Consider the following 19,799-nt stretch of genomic DNA (forward strand, 5'->3'; position numbering starts at 1 on the left):
TACAGAGTATCTTCTACAGATTTAATCAGTTACTAATGAAATTTAACCCTAGCTATCAAGATTTTCCTCCCCACTCCTATAAAATTTTCTCTTTACTATACACACATCCTTGTAATACAAAATTTGCAACGAATTTGTTTTGGCACTAAAATCTTCAGAAAAAGATATATTAATGTTACATTCACTAGTGCTTTAACATTCACTTTTTTAAAGAATATTTTACAGAACCCAAATATGTTCAACTATGTTATCTAAAATTTCTACAGAAGAACTTCCTTTACATGCATTTCTTGCTTAAAATAATTTTGATCATAAAAAGATCCTTGCTTAATTCTAGTAATTTTGATCATAAAAAGATCTTGCCTAATTTTTCAACCTCATGTGAACTATTCTCCCACTTTCATCCAGTGTTATCTAAAGACTTGCAGTTCCCCAAATCTGACAAAATTTTTTACTTCGCTGTGCCTTTCCACAAGTTATTAATGACCTCCTTCATTTTATCTGTTATCCTTCATAAGGCTTTCCTCACCTCACTGCCACAACTTCCTCAAGCAGAGTTAGGGTTTCCTTCTCTCTACTCAAGGACAGAGGCACAAAAATATTTGTTATATTGACATGTATTCCCCTGCCAAAAGCTCCCGAGTTTCCTGGGTCAGTTTAGGATCTAGCACAATGTCTGTCACACAGCTAATGCTCAATAAATGTGTTGAACACACACACAAATAAGTGTTAATTAAATAAGTATCATTTATTCTGACAATTGTTAATTACTTGACCCTAAATACTCCTGGAGGCCAAAATCTGAGGACTTACAGATTATTTTTGTTTATAAATACTTCTATGAAATAATGCAACTGAGAGTGTGATTTGTGAGACATTAGCAACTAAAGTTATTGAGATTTGGATGTAAAGCCAACTGGCTAGGTTTACTTACCAGTTAAGCCATTTCTCCTAGCTCTTATACAAAGGGAATGGTAAGTTGACCATAAGTCTGGCAAAATTACTAATTACAACTAATTGCACATTATTCATTAATGTCTGTCTGTTAATATAAAACATGTCAAGTAATTTTCTTATTTTGAATATTCAGTACATATGTAAATGCCAAATACAGAGTCTTGTTTGATAAAGTTAATCAGTGTATCAGTATCTACAAAACGGAGGCTGCTGCAGTGACCTGGTGCATGCAACAAATCTAAACCTACGTCTGCCTGCACTTAGAGGAAACACCTGTTAAGGAAAACTAACATACAAATTCGCAATCTTCCAACTCAGTTTTAGCTAGCTTTCTTCGTCCTAGAAAATAAGACCTGCTAGCTTATGAGGAAATTCTCCACCTCTTGACCAATATCTCTTCTCATCCCTATAAAACTCCCTCTTGCCCAGAATCCCTTGGGAAAAGCGCTCCATGCTTGTCAGGCACAGTATTCCCCCAATCCATGGACTGTTTTCCCATGAATAAATGGCATTAAACTCCTTACTAAATTGTTTCAGTTTTGTCACTTGACAAGTTTAACTCTCATGAGAAGTGGCTACCATGTACCAAGGCATGCTACAATGTTCTATGACAAAAGGACAAAAAAATACAAGGGCTGGGTTCATGGTTGTCCTTTTTTTTTTTTAATGTAACATCTTTTTATTCTTTGCAGTGGATACACAGAAATCTTTTCTATTATTCCATAGTTTTCTGTATGTTTGACACGTTATATAATGAAAATTACACATTCAGGCCAAAAAAAAAAACCACACATACAAACCATATAGTTTTGTGATAAGATAAATCTCTTAAATCATCAGAAGCCAGGTTATACATAAAAACTTACTGGACATACAGATAGACGGTGCTTCCAGATGCGAAACAGAGTGGCAAAAAAGAATCATTCTAATAAGGATTCCTGAGTATTTTATTTTCAAATTATCTAGCAGCTAAAAACAATACTGGACTTAGAGCCAGAACACTGGCTAAGATAAAATACTACCTTGTTATTAATTAAGGGTGACTTGAGGAATTTCACTTCACGTTTAAGAACCTACTTCAGTCAGAAGCTGAGTAAGGAGTTGAATTATAATTTTGAAGATCCTGTTAGGTCTAATAGATAGATTGAATAACTACGTAATTACCTTGTGTTATTATTGTCTGTTTCCCATAGAAATGAAATAGCTCAAGGCAAATAACTAATATATGAAAGCAAATAACAGATATATCCAATATATATAATTTTAAATCACTTTAGACTCATTTAGGCCCTCAATTAAACACAACTCCAGCTGGAAAAGAATCTGCTTGCAATGCAGGGGACCTGGGTTTGATCCCTGGGTTGGGAAAATCCTCTGGAGAAGGGAACAGGCTACCCACTCCAGTATTCTGGCCTGGAGAATTCACAAACAGTCGGACGCAACTGAGAGACTTTCATGTCAAAAAAAAGTACAGAACCTGGAGACAAGTATCATGTCTGTCTTATTTACTTTAACCCAAGGATCATAAAAATGTTAACAAAAACAACAAACAAAAAAACTCACAAATTCCTTCAAATATTATGTTTCAGGATTTTCCCAGCCCCTAGAAATATAGCAAGGAAAAAATCAGGCAACGTTTCTGATTTCATGAAACTCCAGCTTCAGTATGGCAAACTCTCAAACAAAAACAAAGACGGAAAACAGTAACGTGCTGTAGTGAAAATAAACCAGGATAGGTCTTCCCTGATGGTTCAGTGGCTAAGACTCCACTCTTGTAATGCAGGGAGCCAGGGTTTGATCCCTGGTCAGAGAACTTGATCCCAGAAGCTGCAGCTAAGTGTTCACCTGCCACAACTAAATCCTGCTTGTGGCAACAAACTAAAAAATCCTACATGCCGCAACTAAGACCCAGAGCAGAAAAATAAATAAAAAACAAATATATATTAAAAAAAAAAAATGACAGAAGATGGGGGAGGTGTTATCTGAGCTGAGACTTTATTAAAATGAGGAAGCAAGCCATCTGAATTTATGGGGGAAGAACAATCCGAGCAAAGGAAATAGGCAAGTAGAAACTTAATGGTGAGAACAAGTTTGAAACTTTCAAGGAAAGTAGGAAGAACCTTTTCCTTTGTTGATTAAATGCTTTACAACTTATATTTCACAGAGAGACTGGTAAAAAGATCCTTTCAGCATCATGTGGGAACTGCAGTGAAAGAAGCATGAAAAGGGAAGAGCCACAGCTCGTTTTTGGGAGCGAGTTTGGGAAGGCTTCCAGTTATATTTGATTGATGAATATGGCTCAAACAGTAAAAGAATCTGCCTGCAATGCAGGAGACCTGGGTTCAATCCCTCGGTCGGGAAGATCCCCTGGAGAAGGAATGGCAACCCACTCCACTATTCTTGCCTGGAGAATCCCGTGGACAGAGCCCACTGGGCTACAGTCCACAGGATCACAAAGAGTCAGACACAACTGAGCTAACTTTCACTTTCACCAATCTTACTAATGGTTAATGCTATTTCTAATCCAAAGCAAAAAGCAACCTGTCCTTTTGCCCTTTCTAGTCATATTATGGCCTATTAGTCATGTTTGGCCTATACATGCATATTGCAGTGCATGATTTCTGATATATTTTTGAAACATGAGAAGTAAGACTCCCGATAGTAGGGCCCTATTGCTCACAGGTGGGCAGCTTCTGCTACCACCGCACCACTAAGACAAATTTACAGTGGTGCTTGATTTTGGAAAGTCTCTCAAAGAATATTACAAAATACTTTATGGAAACTCTCAAAAACAATACCAATCCTCTCAGTCATAAAGAAAAGCTTTTAGTTCTTTCCAGTATCAAGGTTCTAAAAGAGCTCATGTATAAAAGAATGACACTAGACCCCTATCTATACCACTCACAAAAATTAATTTGAATGGACTAAAGGCTTAAATGTAACACCTGAAACAATGAAACTACTCGAAGAAAACACAGGAAAAAAATATACCCATATGTAGGTCTTAGGGAATTGTACTCTGGAGATCTAAAGCATAAGCAACAAGATTAGAAATAAACAGGTGGGACTACATCAAACTCAAAAGCTTCTGTATAGCAAAGAAAACCATCAATAAAATGAAGAGACAACATACAGAATGAGAGAAAATATTTACAAACCGTATATCTGATAAAGGAAAAACACCTCATATCTGTTAGAATGACTAGTATCAAAAAGGCAAAACATAGCAAAAATTATAGAGGATGTGGCAAAAAGGGGACCGTTGTGCACTACTGGTAAGAGTGTGAACGCTTGCAGCCACTATGGAAACATAAACACCATGTTGGGATACTGTATCCCCATGACACGGGAAGGCCCACTGATGGATGACTAGACAAACAAGTTATATCTACAAAAATAAACAAAACCAAATTCATAAAAAAAAAAGAGAGAGAGATAAGATTTGTTGCTATCAAAGGTGGGAGTGACAGGAGGGAGAATTGGAAAAAGGTGGTCAAGTGATAAAAACTTCCAGTTATAAGACAAATAATTACTAGGGATGTATGATATAAGTATACTTAACAATGTTGTATGATATACATGAAAGTTGCTGAGAGAGTAAATTCTAAGCATTCTTATCACAAGGAAAAGTTTACTTTTCTTTTATCTTCTATCTATATGAGATGATGGACATTAACCAACTTGTGGTAATCATTTCAAGATATATGTAAGTAAAACTTTTATGCTGTACACTTATACAATGCTGTATGTCAATTATACAGCAATAAAACTGGGAAAAAGAACTTCAGTAAAGATAGTTCAAAGGAAAAGACTTCATGTGTTTAGATGGAAATTCTTTAATTAAAAGACAGAATAGCCACAAATATGTATAATAACTTTATCCACTAGACACCATGCTCCCAGTTGGGTGAGTTACCTGTTACTACTAGCCACCTTTGTTTACACTATTTGAGAAGACTGTAGAGTCCTCCAAATTTGACATAATTTTGCAAATCTGCACAAGCAACAGGTCTTTTACCAAATTAGTTGTTAAGCAGCTCTTTCCCTCTAGCAAATATACTTTTTGAGGAGAGGGAAGACAATGTATTTATCTCTGTATTTCTGATATCCAGCAATATTTTACTGGAACAAAGTAAACATTTGACAAAAACTTACTGAGTATCGTCTATGTCCCCTGGACAACAAGGAGATCAAACCAGTCAATCCTAAAGGAAGTCAACCCTGAATACATATTGGAAGGACTGATGCTCCACTAGTTTGGCTACCTGATGTGAATAGCTTACTCACTGGAAGATCCTGATACTGGGAAAGATTGAAGGCAAAAGGCGAAGAGGGTGGCAGAGGATGAGATGATTGGATATAACCACCGATTCAATGGACATGGACTTGCGCAAATTCTGGGAGACAGAGAGGGACAGGGAGGCCTGGAGTGCTGCAGTCCATGGTGTTGCAAAAAGCCGGACACGATTTGGCAACTGAACAACAAATGTGCTAGAAACTTTATGCCTTACACAATCCACTCAACAAAAGCTTGGTGAATCAAGGCATTTGTTAGCTTTACAAGAAAGTTTGGTTGAGAAACTCAAACTATTTTGCTGTACATTTTCCCCCTATAGCTACAAAAAGCAGTAAGAAAAACATAGGAAATAAATTGCTGCTTACAAACTAAAGTTAAAAACTTAAAAAAACAAACAAACTTACCTACAGATCTATTTTGTTCTTCTGCTTCTAAAAATTATACAACTGATTTTTTTCTTCTATTTCTAATTCAATAAATTAGATAACTGTATAATGATTAATATCTATCTTCAAGTCAAAATTGTAAATCCCATGCTCCCTTTTCAGAAACTAAAGGACACGTTAGCATTAGGGATGGACAGACACACAACAGAGTAGGAAAAGTCTACTACCACTGCTGCTAAGTCACTTCAGTCGTGTCCAACTCTGTGCGACCCCATAGACGGCAGCCCACCAGGCTCCCCCATCCCTGGCATTCTCCAGGCAAGAACACTGGAGTGGGTTGCCATTCCCTTCTCCAATGCATGACAGTGAAAAGTGAAAGTGAAGTCGCTCAGTCGTGTCCGACTCTTCGAGACCCCATGGACTGCAGCCTTCCAGGCTCCTCCGTCCATGGGATTTTCCAGGCAAGAGTACTGGAGTGGGGTGCCATTGCCTTCTCCAAGGTAAAGTCTACTTACTCCCAAATATTTGTTTTAATTTATGTTGTCTGTCAATAGCAGACATTCCGTATCCACATTATAAGACTGACAGAGTACTTCGAAACTGTAGGCAAAAATCTGTATTTTTCATTTCATTTTTCAAAGCTTTGTTTATGATTAATATAGAGGGAGGAGTAGTTAGAGCATTAAGATACTATTGCTTATATCTATATGCACAGTACTCTTAGCTGTAGTCCATACACATTGTTTGGAAAAATCAGAGTCAATTTATTTGTAACAGATTTGTTTGGCTTTTGGAATTGAATGGGGTCAACAGAAACATTTGGAGGGCAAAGCTCCAGGTACTGACTACTCACTACTATCTTCTATGTTTTATAAGATTTTTTAGAGTCTCAATTGAGGAAAAGGTGGTTTGAGGGACAACTCAGTTCAGTTAACCTTTAAAAAAAAAATGCAGTTATTTACATGTATCTTTATCTAATAAATAGTTTCAAGCATTTTAATATTAAAGAGTTTTCCCTGATTAAGGAATTAGACATTTGCACCATCTGAGCTCTTTTCCCCTTATGCTATAAAATGAACTGTCTCTTCATATAGGAAATCTTAGGAAACTGATAAAACCCAAAATGTACTCAACTCAGTAATTTGAAGATCCACATTAACTGTATGCTTTTGAAATGCCCTTTAATCCTCACAACATTTAAAAGGTGCTACAGTGGATTAACAATGCAGGCCTAGAGTCAAATCAAAGGAACTCTGTCACCAATTAAGATATTGCAATCTTTGGCTTATTAATTTGTGCTTCAATTTCCTCATTTGAAAAACAATGCCCATCTCACTGGGTTGTGAGGATGAATTCTGGATGAAATGAGAATATTAATATAAATGCTTAGAAAAAATATCAACTATTATTCCTACTCTACAATTTAAAAACTTTTAGTTTGAAAAATGGTAACCTCACCTGGGTTCTATTTTATACCATCCTATTTTAGGCTAGTACCTTGAACTGTTTCTACTTCATCATTTACATTAAAGATATCAATCAGAAGAGTTTATTTATATAGTGGAAAGAGTTTCTTACTAAGAGCTCACATTCTAATACAGGTTTTTGGTGATATATTCTCTTTTAAAAGATTATAATGTATTATGGATATCAAACACATATCACAGTGCCCAGCACACAGGTACTCAACAAATGGAATATACCATTACAAAAAAGTCTGTGTTCAACTTCCTCTGTTTTTTTAACAGATGAATAATAACAGTAATACTTCTGTCTAACCTTAGAGCATTACTATCAAATGCGAAAATACTTTGTAAGTGGTAGTAAACACGTGAAGTACACTATTATTAGTTCTTTCTCTCTTAAGAGGGTGCCACAAAGGAAACATTACAACAAATTTCAGATTTTCATATTCATTTTGTTCCTAAAGTAGCATTTTACCAATAGTATGTGTAAATAGATGATAGCTAAACAAAACATTCCTTTTTTGATAAAACACAAATGCTTCATGGAAAACTCCTTCTAGGAAGGGTTCAATTACTTGTCTCTATATTTAGAGCAAGATCACTCCCTATTCTAATTTTCAAAAGACAAACAACTCCACATACACTTGATCAATTTTAAAAGTACACTGCCATGGGTCGGAGCAACAGACTATCAAATAACCAAAGCACGGATCAGAAAAATAAAAAGGCAAACATTAGGAAAAACATAAAATAAACTGAATTTCTGACACACGCTAACGCTAAAGACCACAATGATTTTTTCCTTCAATTTCTATTTCAGCTACTTTTAACTATGAACAACTATTAGTTTCAAGCCATAATTAGCTCATGTAGAGGTCTAAAGCACGTGGAGACATTGATTAAATTATTCTGAAGGAAGGAACAGATGGGGAAAAGATAACTTTTTAGGAAATGAGGAATCAAAAGAAAAGCAAAAAAGCAGCTCTAAAATGGAAAAAAAATTAAAGCTGTATATGTGTGTGTTAGTCACTCAGTCGTGTCTGACTCTTTGTGAGCCCATGGATTGTAGCATACCATGCTTCTCTGTCCGTGGGATTCTCTAGGCAACGATACTGGAGCGGGAGGCCACTGCCTTCTTTATTAAACGTCAGGTAAATTTACTGACAAGTGGAAAACATGTTATCTCTAGAAAGATGAAAAGCAAAAGCTCTGGTTTCACAGATTTGTATTGTGAGAACCAAGTATTTAAATGTTCATTAGGATTTTACCACACCCCTCCCTGGCAATAATAGTACCATTCAAATCATGTAAGTATAAGTAACTGTGATATTTTAAAGGATGGAAAAAAAATGATTAAAAAAAGTAGTGGACAGTCGAAGGTATTTTGAAAGTTAAGCTAGCATTTATCTTAATTGCAATTGTGAATATAAATATCCTATCTGCAAATTTACAATCAAATTTTTAAATAAAAATCTATTAGTTGTGAATGTCAACAAACTATCAAATTAATATTTTTCCCCTTATCAGCTTAAGTTGGTATTAAGAATAAAGTCTCAGGAGCCATATCTTGTCTTATTAAAGCTGTTGGGGACGTTTGCTCATAGAGAACAACATTTACCATATATAATTATTGAGCAAATTCGTCTATTAGACAAATCTAATGTTGGCAGGGATAATATAAAGTCAAATATTAAAATAGTGGATTTTGATAAAAATTATTAAAAAAATTTTATTTGGTATTGATTTTGTATTTGTTAACACAAAGAATGGTATGAAGTACATTCCCAGGTTTACTGTCCTAATCTTATCTCTATTATTACTTTACTACTTTAAGATAAACAAAATCATAAAACCTTTACAATTAATGTTAAAATTAAGACTTTAAGTCACAGATCACATTAATCATGGAAAAACAAGCAAGAAAACAGCTACTAAATGTTAGGAGTTAAGAATCTCTAGGGATAATGAATCTGTCTGCAATTCAGGAGACCTGGGTTCAATCCCTGGGTTGTGAAAATCCCCTGGAGAAGGGAAAGGCTACCCACTCCAGATTCCTGGAGAATTTCATGGGCTGTATAGTCCATGGGGTTGCAAGAGTCCGACACAACTGAGTGACTTTCACTTTCACTTTTCAGGGATAATGGAAACATTTTCAACTGATTTTAGAAAAAGAAATAATACCATAAGTGCTTCTTATTTAATGACATAAGCAAGACTGCTTTAAAACCTCTGTTTTAACTTATTTTCAACAGATAGACTATACGCAAACAAAAAACACTAAAAATAATCAAGATATAAAAACTTTAAAAAAACGGTACTTCCTCCACTTCATGTGAAAAACAGTAGCAATGTAAAAGCCTCTTTATAAGAGGAAAGTAAAAATATTTTCCTAATTCTAGTGGACTTTTACACTGAAAGTAGATAGAAATAGAAGACAAGATTTATATAAAATATTAAACCTCCTAGAACAAATTCACTGCTTCCTGATTCAAAACTAAGAGAAACAAAGGGAGCATACAAAGGATATACAAATGAATAATCTAAGTAAAATGCACTGTCTCAGAAAAAATTACCACACACAGCTCCAGTAAAAATAAAATGCAAGTCAAAGCCACATTTGAAACTGTGAATAAATATGCAAAATATGTACTGCCTTCAAGGAAATAGTATGTTTTCTACCGACTACTTTTAAAAGCTGGCAGTTGTCAGTTTTAAATAGAAAACAAATGTCCAAAATGCAATTTTCAAAAGAAACTAAAGACATGTAACAAGCACCATTGAAGTTGAATATTTAAAATATGACAAGTCCATGTGCAAAATAATTTGCTCTCCATTTTGACAATTTAAACCAATTTATTTATAGACAAAGGGCAAACACAGAAAATTCTGAATAATAAGTATATGAGAATATAAAACATTCAATTCAGAATTTTTAATAAGCAATACCTGTTAGGTACAACAGCTTGTCAATAATGACTGTTAGACAGTAGAATGGTCTCTTAATAAATAACTTTAGCATAAAATAGCAGTTCTCACAGATAAGGCAATATTCTGAAAGGTGAACATTATAATGATTCAATATAGGCTAAATCTAAATCTGCCATTTTACAGAAAAAGAAAACTTCCCAGACGTTTTGCCTGCAATCAAATTCACTTAGCTCCTGATGACATTTAAAAAGTTGTGCTTAAAAATGTGCACAAATTAATGCCATTTTCCTTTGTCACAATTTCTCAATCTGCCTCAATAGATTCATCTTATCAAACGTACCTTTAAACACAGAAAATATCTAACACATGGCAGTGTTCATAAGAATAACACAGCCATATTTTAACATCTTATTAAATTTTAGTGGTAGTGACAAGCCACTCTACCTTACTTTGATAAGTCTTACTTTCTGTTATGAGACAGAACATTATCTCTGGCTGATCTAATTCTCAATATATATTTGACTTCTTCATTTTCTGTTTTCATTTAGCAAAGCTAGAAGAGCGAAGCCTTTCATACTTTAATAAAATGAATATAATAAATTGTAGCTAGGGAAATTCTATTATAATGGTAACTATGCAGTCTCCAGCCCTTATACAGGATATACGTTTCACATTGTTTTAATAATCTTTTTTTTTTTTTTAAAGCAAGTACTTGAGCTTCAATGCCCATGTTGAAAAAGGATTGGGTTTTTTGTTTTAATGTGTTCTTTTGGAAGCGTTACAGTTTATATACAGTGCTAATTCCTACAAATATAACTATACTTTCTCAATAATAATATTGAGAGTATTAATAATTCTCAATAATAATAAAAAATATAACTACACTTTCTCATAAAGTTCAAGTTGATAAACTTTCAGTTTGCATCAATCTGAGACAAAACCCATGATTTTCCTGACTGCATGAGGTAATAATTTTCACCTTTACTTGTTCAATCTGCACTTGCTACACAGGTATAATACATGGTGTACTATACACATATACTTGTTAAATTTTTATACATGTCAATTTATATCTCTTGAAGTTTACCACAAGTGTGCAGTCACATGGATTTTTCAGAATTACTCTGCCATTAGTTAGAATATGCTTCTCATACAAAATGCAAGTTTCAATATAATACTATAATTAGATGTCAATAATGAAATATTTAACATCAAGTAAAAGCACAATAAATCAAAAAACTATACCTTGCCTGTAATTTTTTAAAAATGCTGAGCTATAAAAGAGTTTTAAGGGGGAGAGGTGGCTTCTGTAAATTTTTACATTCAAGCAACTAATCCTCCAAAGGTAGGCTTCTACACCCTAAAAAAGAGAAAATAAGAGTTTTCTGTAATAATTATCTCTTAAAACATAACTGAAGTCTTCCTAAAAATGGTTGGAGGACAAAAGCCAGTTGAAAATGATGAAATAAAAATCACTAGGCAAATCATAAAGAGGGCTAGGTTCAAATACTTGGTCACACCACTTAGAGAAACTTGTGACCTTTGGCGAGTTTCTTAATCCCTTCCACCTTCAATTTATTGGGTGTTTATTAGGGATCTTGCAAAAACTATTATGTTCCTTGCTTCAAAACTCACCTTTTCTTGCTTAGGAGTTTAATTACTAGTAGTGCTGCTCACTTTCGATGCAAAGGACTCCAGAGAATTAAGAGAAATAATCGAAGGGGTGGGGGACTAGAAGCCAAATTTTATGGTTGGCAAGAACCTAGACTCGGGAAAAACCGTGTGTGTTGCATAATTCGTCAGCGGGCCATCATATTACCTTTTAAATATCCTAAAGATCCCCAGCCTAGTTGAGGGGGCTTAGGAGAGTATTTATTGGTGTATGCTTTTTAAGACAAAATTACTTTAGGCAAAAGAAAAACCTACCACCCAAGGCAATACTAAAGATGATGAGTTGTTAATTACATATTGAATGACTCATTAAAGCTTTACATTTCAGATAGAAACTAACTTCCCAAGATAATCGACTTTGAGCAAAATTTTCATCTTCCATTCGGAACTGGATGCAGTTCCTTTCCCCACCAAGCGCTCAATATTTAAAACTGTATTTTCACTTAATTATTTAAAAAATCGAATGAGAGAAATGATTAACCCTAAATTAATGAAAAAGGAGTTAACTTTAAAAGCTGTCAAGCAAACGGCCTAAAGTTACACAGCTTGTAAGCTACAGAAGCAGCTGGGATTCGAACTCGTATCTCTCGAGCTCCGAAGAGCAAGCTTTTCTCGCTCTACTCAAGCTCGCGCTTACACTGGGCTCCTCTCATCTGTCTGGCAAAGATGACACTTACTATGAAGCTCTATTTTTTTTTTTTTTCCCTTCCCTTCTCTGTGGCCAACCCTTCCATTTCACACTGCCTCATGCTGGGCTACAAATTCCATGCAACAACAATCAAGGCGCACTAATGCTTAAGAGTCGGAGTAGAGATCAGAAGAACCGAAATCGGCTTTACTTCCTACGCGGAACGGAGATCTGGCGCCAGCACCACAGGCGACAAACACAGGCAGGGGTCCAGAGAGGCTGCAGACCGCGCCCAGGTCTCAAGTTTTAGTCAAGGCCCACGTTCCGGCCAGACGAGAGGCGCAGAGAAGGTTATCCTTTCCTGACACCCTCGCCGCCGCGGGAGCACAAAAGAGAAGATTGCAGTCGCAGTAATAGTGCACACAGTAAACTCAACACCGTTCTTCAGCCCGTTAAACGCACTTACTTGAGCGAAGTAATTCCAAGACACAAGGCTGGCACCGGCAACGGGTAGGGCTCCTCTGTCCTCCTGCCCCAGGCGCTGGCGATGACGACATCCGAGTCGCGCCGCCGAGAGCGAAGGCCCGGCGCACGCCGCGCGCGCTCCCGATAGGGGCGGGGCGGCCCAGCGGCGCCACCGTTAAGCGTCACGGGTGGGACTCTGCTGCGGAGCCCCGGGCTTTGAACATGTCGCGGCTGAAGGGGATAGCGGGGCGGGATACCCGAGCGGGTTTCCGAACTGAGAGCAGAGACTGCAGTGCCTGCGTACCCCAGGGACTCTTAAAGGCGGCTAGGAAGAGCGGCCAGTTAAATCTGTCGGGCCGCAACCTCAGCGAAGGTAAGATCCAGAGGTACGACCCGTTTGTGCGACCTGGCACAAAGCACTTGCCCCTGGTAGCCTCTCTTTCCTCTGGCCTGGCTTTGGTTACTTTTGGCTCCGTATCCTAGCCAGGATCCCGCTGCTGGAATTCGGGCTTTTATCACATTTCCACTGGTTTGGTCAGCTTGTTCGGTTTCTACTTTTCGTTCCAGAAAATGTCTGGTGCAGGGAATGTGCTGGGGATATGGCCAAAATTTAAACGGGGCGCTTTCTGGGATTCCCACATTCTGTCGGATAAACAACATAATGTTTGACTAAGTTAGCTGTCACATGATGGGCACATGCTTTGTTTCTTTGGCCCTGTGTTCCTTTTAATTTAATCTCTTAGGTCATTTACCAACGCCAAAATTCTGTGTTTCATCTGTTCCTTTGTGCATATCGAGTAAATGACACTGTTCCCTGTTCAAGTCCCTTTTCTGTCTGCATGTGGACAGAATCCTAAATACAAGGAATATTTAGCATATTTCCTAAATTGAAAATCAAGATGGATGCCAAACAAAGTGAATTCGGGGCCATCCTGAAAATCTAGTAAAGATCAAATGCACAAATCTGGATACCATGAGTGATTTATAGTCAGATACTCTTCTGATTTTCTGTTGTGTAAGGGAGGGCGTGGAAAGTGGGGAGAGGGAGATTATGGCATTATTCCTGTAATGTTTTCCTTTACTTATATTTAGGTTTTAGGCCATCTGGAATTAAAAGTTTCCCTTTCCTTGTAATGATTGCTTTTTTAAAATTCTGCCATGTATACAGTTGACTATGCAAACAAGCACTTGCTGAATGAAAGGATATATGATAAAATCTCTGCTCTACTTAGAAAAAGTTTTAATCAATGGGAACATAAATATTTTAAAATTACTGCTGTGCTTGTACACATGCTTATTCCAGAGCCTGGAACTTTCTACATGATACCTGACTAGGGTTCACTTCTTGACTTCCTCAAGGACTCTGCTTAGATAGGTCTTTCTTCACTACCCTATCTGTAATAAATTCTTTTGGTAACATTGTATTCTCTAACCTGTTTTTAATAGCATTTATTATTATCAGAATCTGTATTCTGTATTTGTTTATTGTCTTCTCTGCCCTCTGCTAGAATATTAGTTAGATGTGGTCAGGGACCTTCATTTTGCTCATTGTGTCCTTAGCACTCAAAGTCGTGCTTGATACATAGTAGATTCTTATTAAACATTTGTGGAAGGAATAAGTAGATGAATGAGTTATTCCCAAAAACTAAGTGTGTGCTGGAATGTACTTATTGATTGGACCCAGATAGTTTAGTCTACTAAAGTTTCAGGGAGCAAATGAATTTTGATTGTCAAGTGTTAAAGCAGCCTGATATAACTCCTGCTTGGTCATGATGTTTAGATGTAGTTTTTGTTTTTTGGAGTAGTCCCCTGGTTTTAATGTCTCTGATTTTGGTATCAGAATAATGCTGACTTCATAAAATGAGTTGGGAATTTTATCTCCTTTATTTTCTGAAAGGTTCTCTAGAATTAGTTTTGTTTCTACTCTAAATGTCTGCTAGATTTCACCAGTGAAGCTATCTGGGCCTAGAGTTTTATTTGTGGGATTGTTTTAAATAGCAAATTCAATTTCTTTCATGGATGTAATGTGCGATAACACATTTGCTGTAGCACTGAAGCAAGTTAATACCTTCTAGAGCTTCAGTTTAATAGTGATGAACCTTAACTCTTTCTGTTTAACTTGTAGAGACTTATTTGCTACGTCAAAGGAATTGCTGTATTTGCTGCAACAAGAGTAACAATGTTGTGTTGTGTGTCAGATAAAATAGAGAGCAGCTACCAGAGTCAGATATACCTTTCAAATATTCACTGAGAAGCAAGATAGTTTAGCTTTTCCAGGGTTTAATCTTATCTAGCTGTATAACCTGGGACAAATGATACATTCTCTCTGTGTCCCATTTCTCTCATGTATAAAGTAAGAATAGTCATAACACCTGCCTCCTGGAGTTGTTATGCGATACAGGAGTTTGTTCATTTGATTTCCATATCTTCTCTGTTATGGTGGCATAAAGATAGAGCCCATTCTTTGTCTTATATATCCAACCACTATGTGCTATGCAGGAAATGTATATAAGAAATACAGTTGAATAAAGATAAAAGTGAGATCTAATATGAAAAATACATATCCTCTATTCTGTTTTGGAATAAAATTAAACTTTCACTTTAATGTTGTTGTAATTCATTGTAATTTGTTTGATTTCCTTGAAAGTTTTTAATGTTTCAGAAATTTCAGTAGATAACTTGATAGCTGTTATCAACTTACGTACTTAGTATCTCACTTCTTTTTTTTCTGTCCTTTTTTTGGTGTGGTATGGTGAAAATAGTGCCTCAGTGTGTTTGGAGAATAAATGTGGATATCCCTGAGGAAGCTAATCAGAATCTTTCATTCAATGCCTCTGAGCGATGGTGGGAGCAGACGGATTTGACTAAACTAATCATATCAAATAATAAACTTCAGTCACTTACTGATGACCTCCGACTCCTTCCTGCACTGATTGTTCTTGATGTAAGTTGATTTATGAGTCTTTTGTTTGAAAAGACTTTGAAGCTAAGTTTAGACTTTGAGAAGCAGAAAGCCCATGGTAGAGTGCAAGAAGAATGACAAATTACTGTATTAGGCAAAGCATCATGGTTCAGAATGCAGAATCAGAACCTCAGGCTTCAGTTCCCACTGCAGCTTGATAGCTGTGTGATCTCGGGACAGTTACCTCTCTGTGTTTCAGTTTCCATATCTATAAATTGAGACTGTTAGTACTGCCTATCTTTGAATTAAATATGTTAACGCATACAAACAGAATTAGAATTAATGTTTAACTAGTGGCTTCTGCTGCTTGTCCTTTTTTTATTGCTATTATTTTATGATCATTATTATTCTAGACGTTAAAGCAAGTACTTAAGGTTATTATTATTATTTTGTTACTTATCTCCAATACTGACTTAAATTATTGGGCTTAAATTTTTGTGGGTTTATTCAGGGACTTTGTTTTTAGTCCCTAGTTGCTATGTCATGTGGTAAAGTGAAACATGAGTAGTTTATTTCACAATCCACAGACTTCTATATCACAATCCACTGTTTTACTTAGGATCACCAAAAAATCTTCCCAATATTTGTCTGAAAAAGTTGGATGTAGTCAGATTTCTAGAGAAGTTTTTATTTTCTTCATTTGTAAAGTGAATCGGTTGGTGTCGGTGTTCTCCTTAAGGTTCCTTGTACCTTGAAAACAATATGATTCTGTAAAAACATGAGAGAAGAAATCTTCCTCCTCATTTATTTTTTGTAAATGTTGGCATAATCATACCAACAGAGGGCTATACATTCTAACCCTCTCGTCTCTCATTTCAGATTGAAATTCCACTCAGTGAGGTGAAGTTTCCTTTTTATTAACTGTAATATTTAAAATTAATGTCTTACCACTCATGATCTCTGAACAGCAATGTGGTCAATTTCAAACTCTTTTTTCTCTTCTGTACTCAGAAAAATTACCAATAGTCCAACAGTACTATTGAATTAGAATAATTAGAGTATTGTCAGCGAATATTTTGCAGTAACAAAGTTTGTGGTTATTTATAAGAGATATTGACTGTGTCTTTTAATAACTTTCAGATACATGATAATCAGTTGACATCCCTTCCTTCTGCTATAAGAGAGTTAGAAAATCTTCAGAAACTTAATGTCAGGTAATATTTAAACTTACTTCAGTATTGCTTGTATAAAGGTATAAATCTAATATTCTTTAAAAATTTTTTTCTAACATTTTTTCTAACATGTAAAAAAATTTTTATATTATCTCAGAAAGTAATTAAATAGGATAAGAATTTTAAGCTGTAATTCTCCGATTATTTTATTTTTTGTTTTAGAATTGCCTACATGTTTTCTGGTTTTACAAATTTAAGACCAATTTAAAAAAATACTTTTTATATTTTTTGTGAAATAATTTTTAGTGGTTATTTTCAAAATCTTTGCTGACATCTCAAGTTTTATGTTACTTTGATAGTCTAAGATATATATGTGTTAAACAGAAGGAAGAAATTTAAAACAATTTTTTTCATCAGTGAGGAAAATTTCATGTTTTTGATATTAGCAGTTTTAAACCTTTCTGGGGACTCAGATTCCATGGGTGTGCCTCTGATACTCTTTGATAGGTACATGGAAGGCCAGCTAGCTGAGACTCCAGCTACCTCTGTTTGCCCTTCAGTATGCATTCAGACTTTCAAGAAAAATTACAGCCTTATATGTTATATATACACTGTGGAAAAGGGATTAGGAGAAAAAATTTAAAGGGTTTAAGTGTTAAACATTGTTTGAAAAGCTGTGGCTTATAAAATAGGTGTGGTTATTGATCTGTCTAACATAGCATGATCAAGTCTCAGTTTTCTGAAGTTAACTAGTTTGAGGGAGAACAGTTCCTCAAATAACAGTCTTTATTTGATGAAAAACTTAAAATTACCATAAATTAACAAAAGTATCTGTACCCAAAATTGTTTAGGACACTTAGTGAAGATACTTATTGTTTAGTTGTACATCAGAACCTCTTCCCATTGCAAGCCAAAGGCATAGATATCCCCTGCAAAGGGAAGAGAGGGTAGGGTTGAGAGGAGGAGAGAGAGTATGCAGCTGCTGTGGGTGGCTTTAGCTTTAGCTTCTAGCTCTTAAAAGTATGAATGTTAGGATGGAGGGAATAGAACAAGAGAGGAAAAGAAGGAAATATATAGCAAAAATTACATTTTTGCCCAACTAGATTCCTGTCAGATATGCAAAGATTACAATTAAGTAACTGACACTGTCAACCAATTTTAATGGTTTTTGGTGGTTCATATTTTAGAAAACATTTTTTGGCATTTTTGTTCCAGCTAGTTTTATTATAATTTAAGGTCATTATTATACGCTTATATTTCCCTTTACCTGCCTGTTATTTGTGAAGAAACTGTATATGGCTAGACAGTAGAGTAGAATTCCCAAGCAAATAGTTGGCATGAATCTAAGAACAAGTTAAATCATCTCTTAATTATCAGGGAATGTATTATTCTAAGTGACTTAGGACTTCTCCACCAATAAACTGGAATCTCTGCAGGACTAAACTGAAAATAATGATTCAGTACAAATAAAATTGGAGTTGCATATTACACGTTCAACTGGATATGCTAGGCCCTCAAATAGAAATAGCTATTTTTGTTTTGAGTGCTAGATTGAAGCCTAATCCCCATGTAAAATGTGACTTCATTGTAGTGTGTGTATGCGTCTTTGTCAAAATCTTAAAACTGATAGAGTGTGAAAATTTAGAGTCCAATGTATTCATTCACATTGCATGTAAAATAAAGTTGATTAAAAGGAACCAATCAAAATTTCACAAATTATATCTTTGCTTCAAAATCTTTATGTCTTTGAAACACTCAATTTGATTATATTACTGTCGTTTTAATGGGTGTTTTCCTTTTAGGATGTAAAGTTTGATAAGTACTTAAAATTAGTAACCTTACTTGTCTTTTTTTTAATGAGCCCAGGTAGTTGATTAGCAGAAATGCCTTGTTAAGTATTTATTTTGTTGTCACCAAATTATTCAGCATTTGTTTTATCAATCAATAGCCATAACAAGCTGAAAATACTCCCTGAAGAAATTACAAATCTAAGAAATCTGAAGGGCCTGTATCTCCAGCATAATGAACTCACTTGCATACCAGAGGGGTTTGAACAACTTAACAACTTAGAAGATTTAGTAAGTTTTGATTTTGCAATATTTGTATAATTTGGGGCTGGAGGGATTTTTCATTTGGGTGAGAAATTGGATATATGATACCAATCATGAGTACATGGGTGCCTGTTTGGATGACTAGATTATCAGAACTATGTTTTACAATTAGATTGCTAAATTAATAATTTCAAATTTCTTTTCCTGTGTTTTTCTTCTTCTTTCCTGTTTTTCTTATGATAGAAATTACCTTAGATTTTAATTTCAGAATAGAGTTTTAGAAGGGGCCTGATGATGATAACTTTGCTATTCAGAGGCTTTTGCGACTTAGCAAAATAGAGGAAAGGGGTTTTTAGCGTATACTTACCCCCCCCTTTTTTTTCATATATATATTTTTGGCTGCACAGGGTCTTTCTTGCTGCATGCAGGCTTTCTCTAGTTGCAGTGCGTGAGGGCTACTCTGTAGTTGCGGTGCTTGGGCTTCTCATTGAGGTGGCTTCTCTTGTTGTAGATTCCCATTACCTCCTCTTAAGCCCTTATGGTCCTTCTGTTCCCTAAGTGTTCAGATAATACCTTCAGGGCCTGCCTTTTCTTGCCTGTTTTCCAAAGTGGCCACATTTCTTGATAAAATTTTCATTCCATCTGTTTCACATCTTAAATGGAGATAACCATGAAGCAGTACAAATATTTTAGTCGTATTATTAAGAATAATACAGACGATAGGCAGTTTGCTTTACATATAGGTAAGTAGTTTCATCCTGTTAACAGATTTTTTAAAAAGTAACATCCAAAGTCATACAACTGATTAAGGAATTCAGGATTTTAACATCAGACAATTTGATTTCAAAGTGTATACACTCTTCCCTCCCAAATTTA

General features: G+C 35.5%; 2 protein-coding genes across 4 annotated transcripts in view; one reads left to right on the forward strand and one right to left on the reverse strand.

Annotated features, from left to right (window-relative positions):
- SRSF11 (serine and arginine rich splicing factor 11) overlaps window positions 1-12,905 on the reverse strand; it is a 50,407-nt gene extending 37,502 nt beyond the window's left edge. Inside the window, exon 1 of one of the 3 annotated variants that reach the window (XM_070367857.1) lies at window positions 12,800-12,905. The gene's annotated coding sequence lies outside the window, so the exon portion shown is untranslated. The remainder of the gene's footprint in view (window positions 1-12,799) is intronic. The other 2 variants (XM_005898160.2, XM_070367855.1) reach the window with 2 other exon arrangements.
- A 64-nt stretch (window positions 12,906-12,969) lies between these two features.
- The window catches only part of LRRC40 (leucine rich repeat containing 40), a 40,889-nt gene continuing 34,059 nt past the window's right edge, over window positions 12,970-19,799 (forward strand). The window contains exons 1-4 of the mRNA XM_005898158.3: window positions 12,970-13,171; window positions 15,561-15,742; window positions 16,841-16,914; window positions 18,821-18,950. Of these exons, the coding sequence (XP_005898220.2) occupies window positions 13,021-13,171; window positions 15,561-15,742; window positions 16,841-16,914; window positions 18,821-18,950 (537 nt within the window). The 5' untranslated portion in view covers window positions 12,970-13,020. The remainder of the gene's footprint in view (window positions 13,172-15,560; window positions 15,743-16,840; window positions 16,915-18,820; window positions 18,951-19,799) is intronic.

The sequence above is a fragment of the Bos mutus genome, chromosome 3 (assembly GCF_027580195.1).
Source record: "Bos mutus isolate GX-2022 chromosome 3, NWIPB_WYAK_1.1, whole genome shotgun sequence".
Classification (NCBI taxonomy): Eukaryota; Metazoa; Chordata; class Mammalia; order Artiodactyla; family Bovidae; genus Bos; species Bos mutus.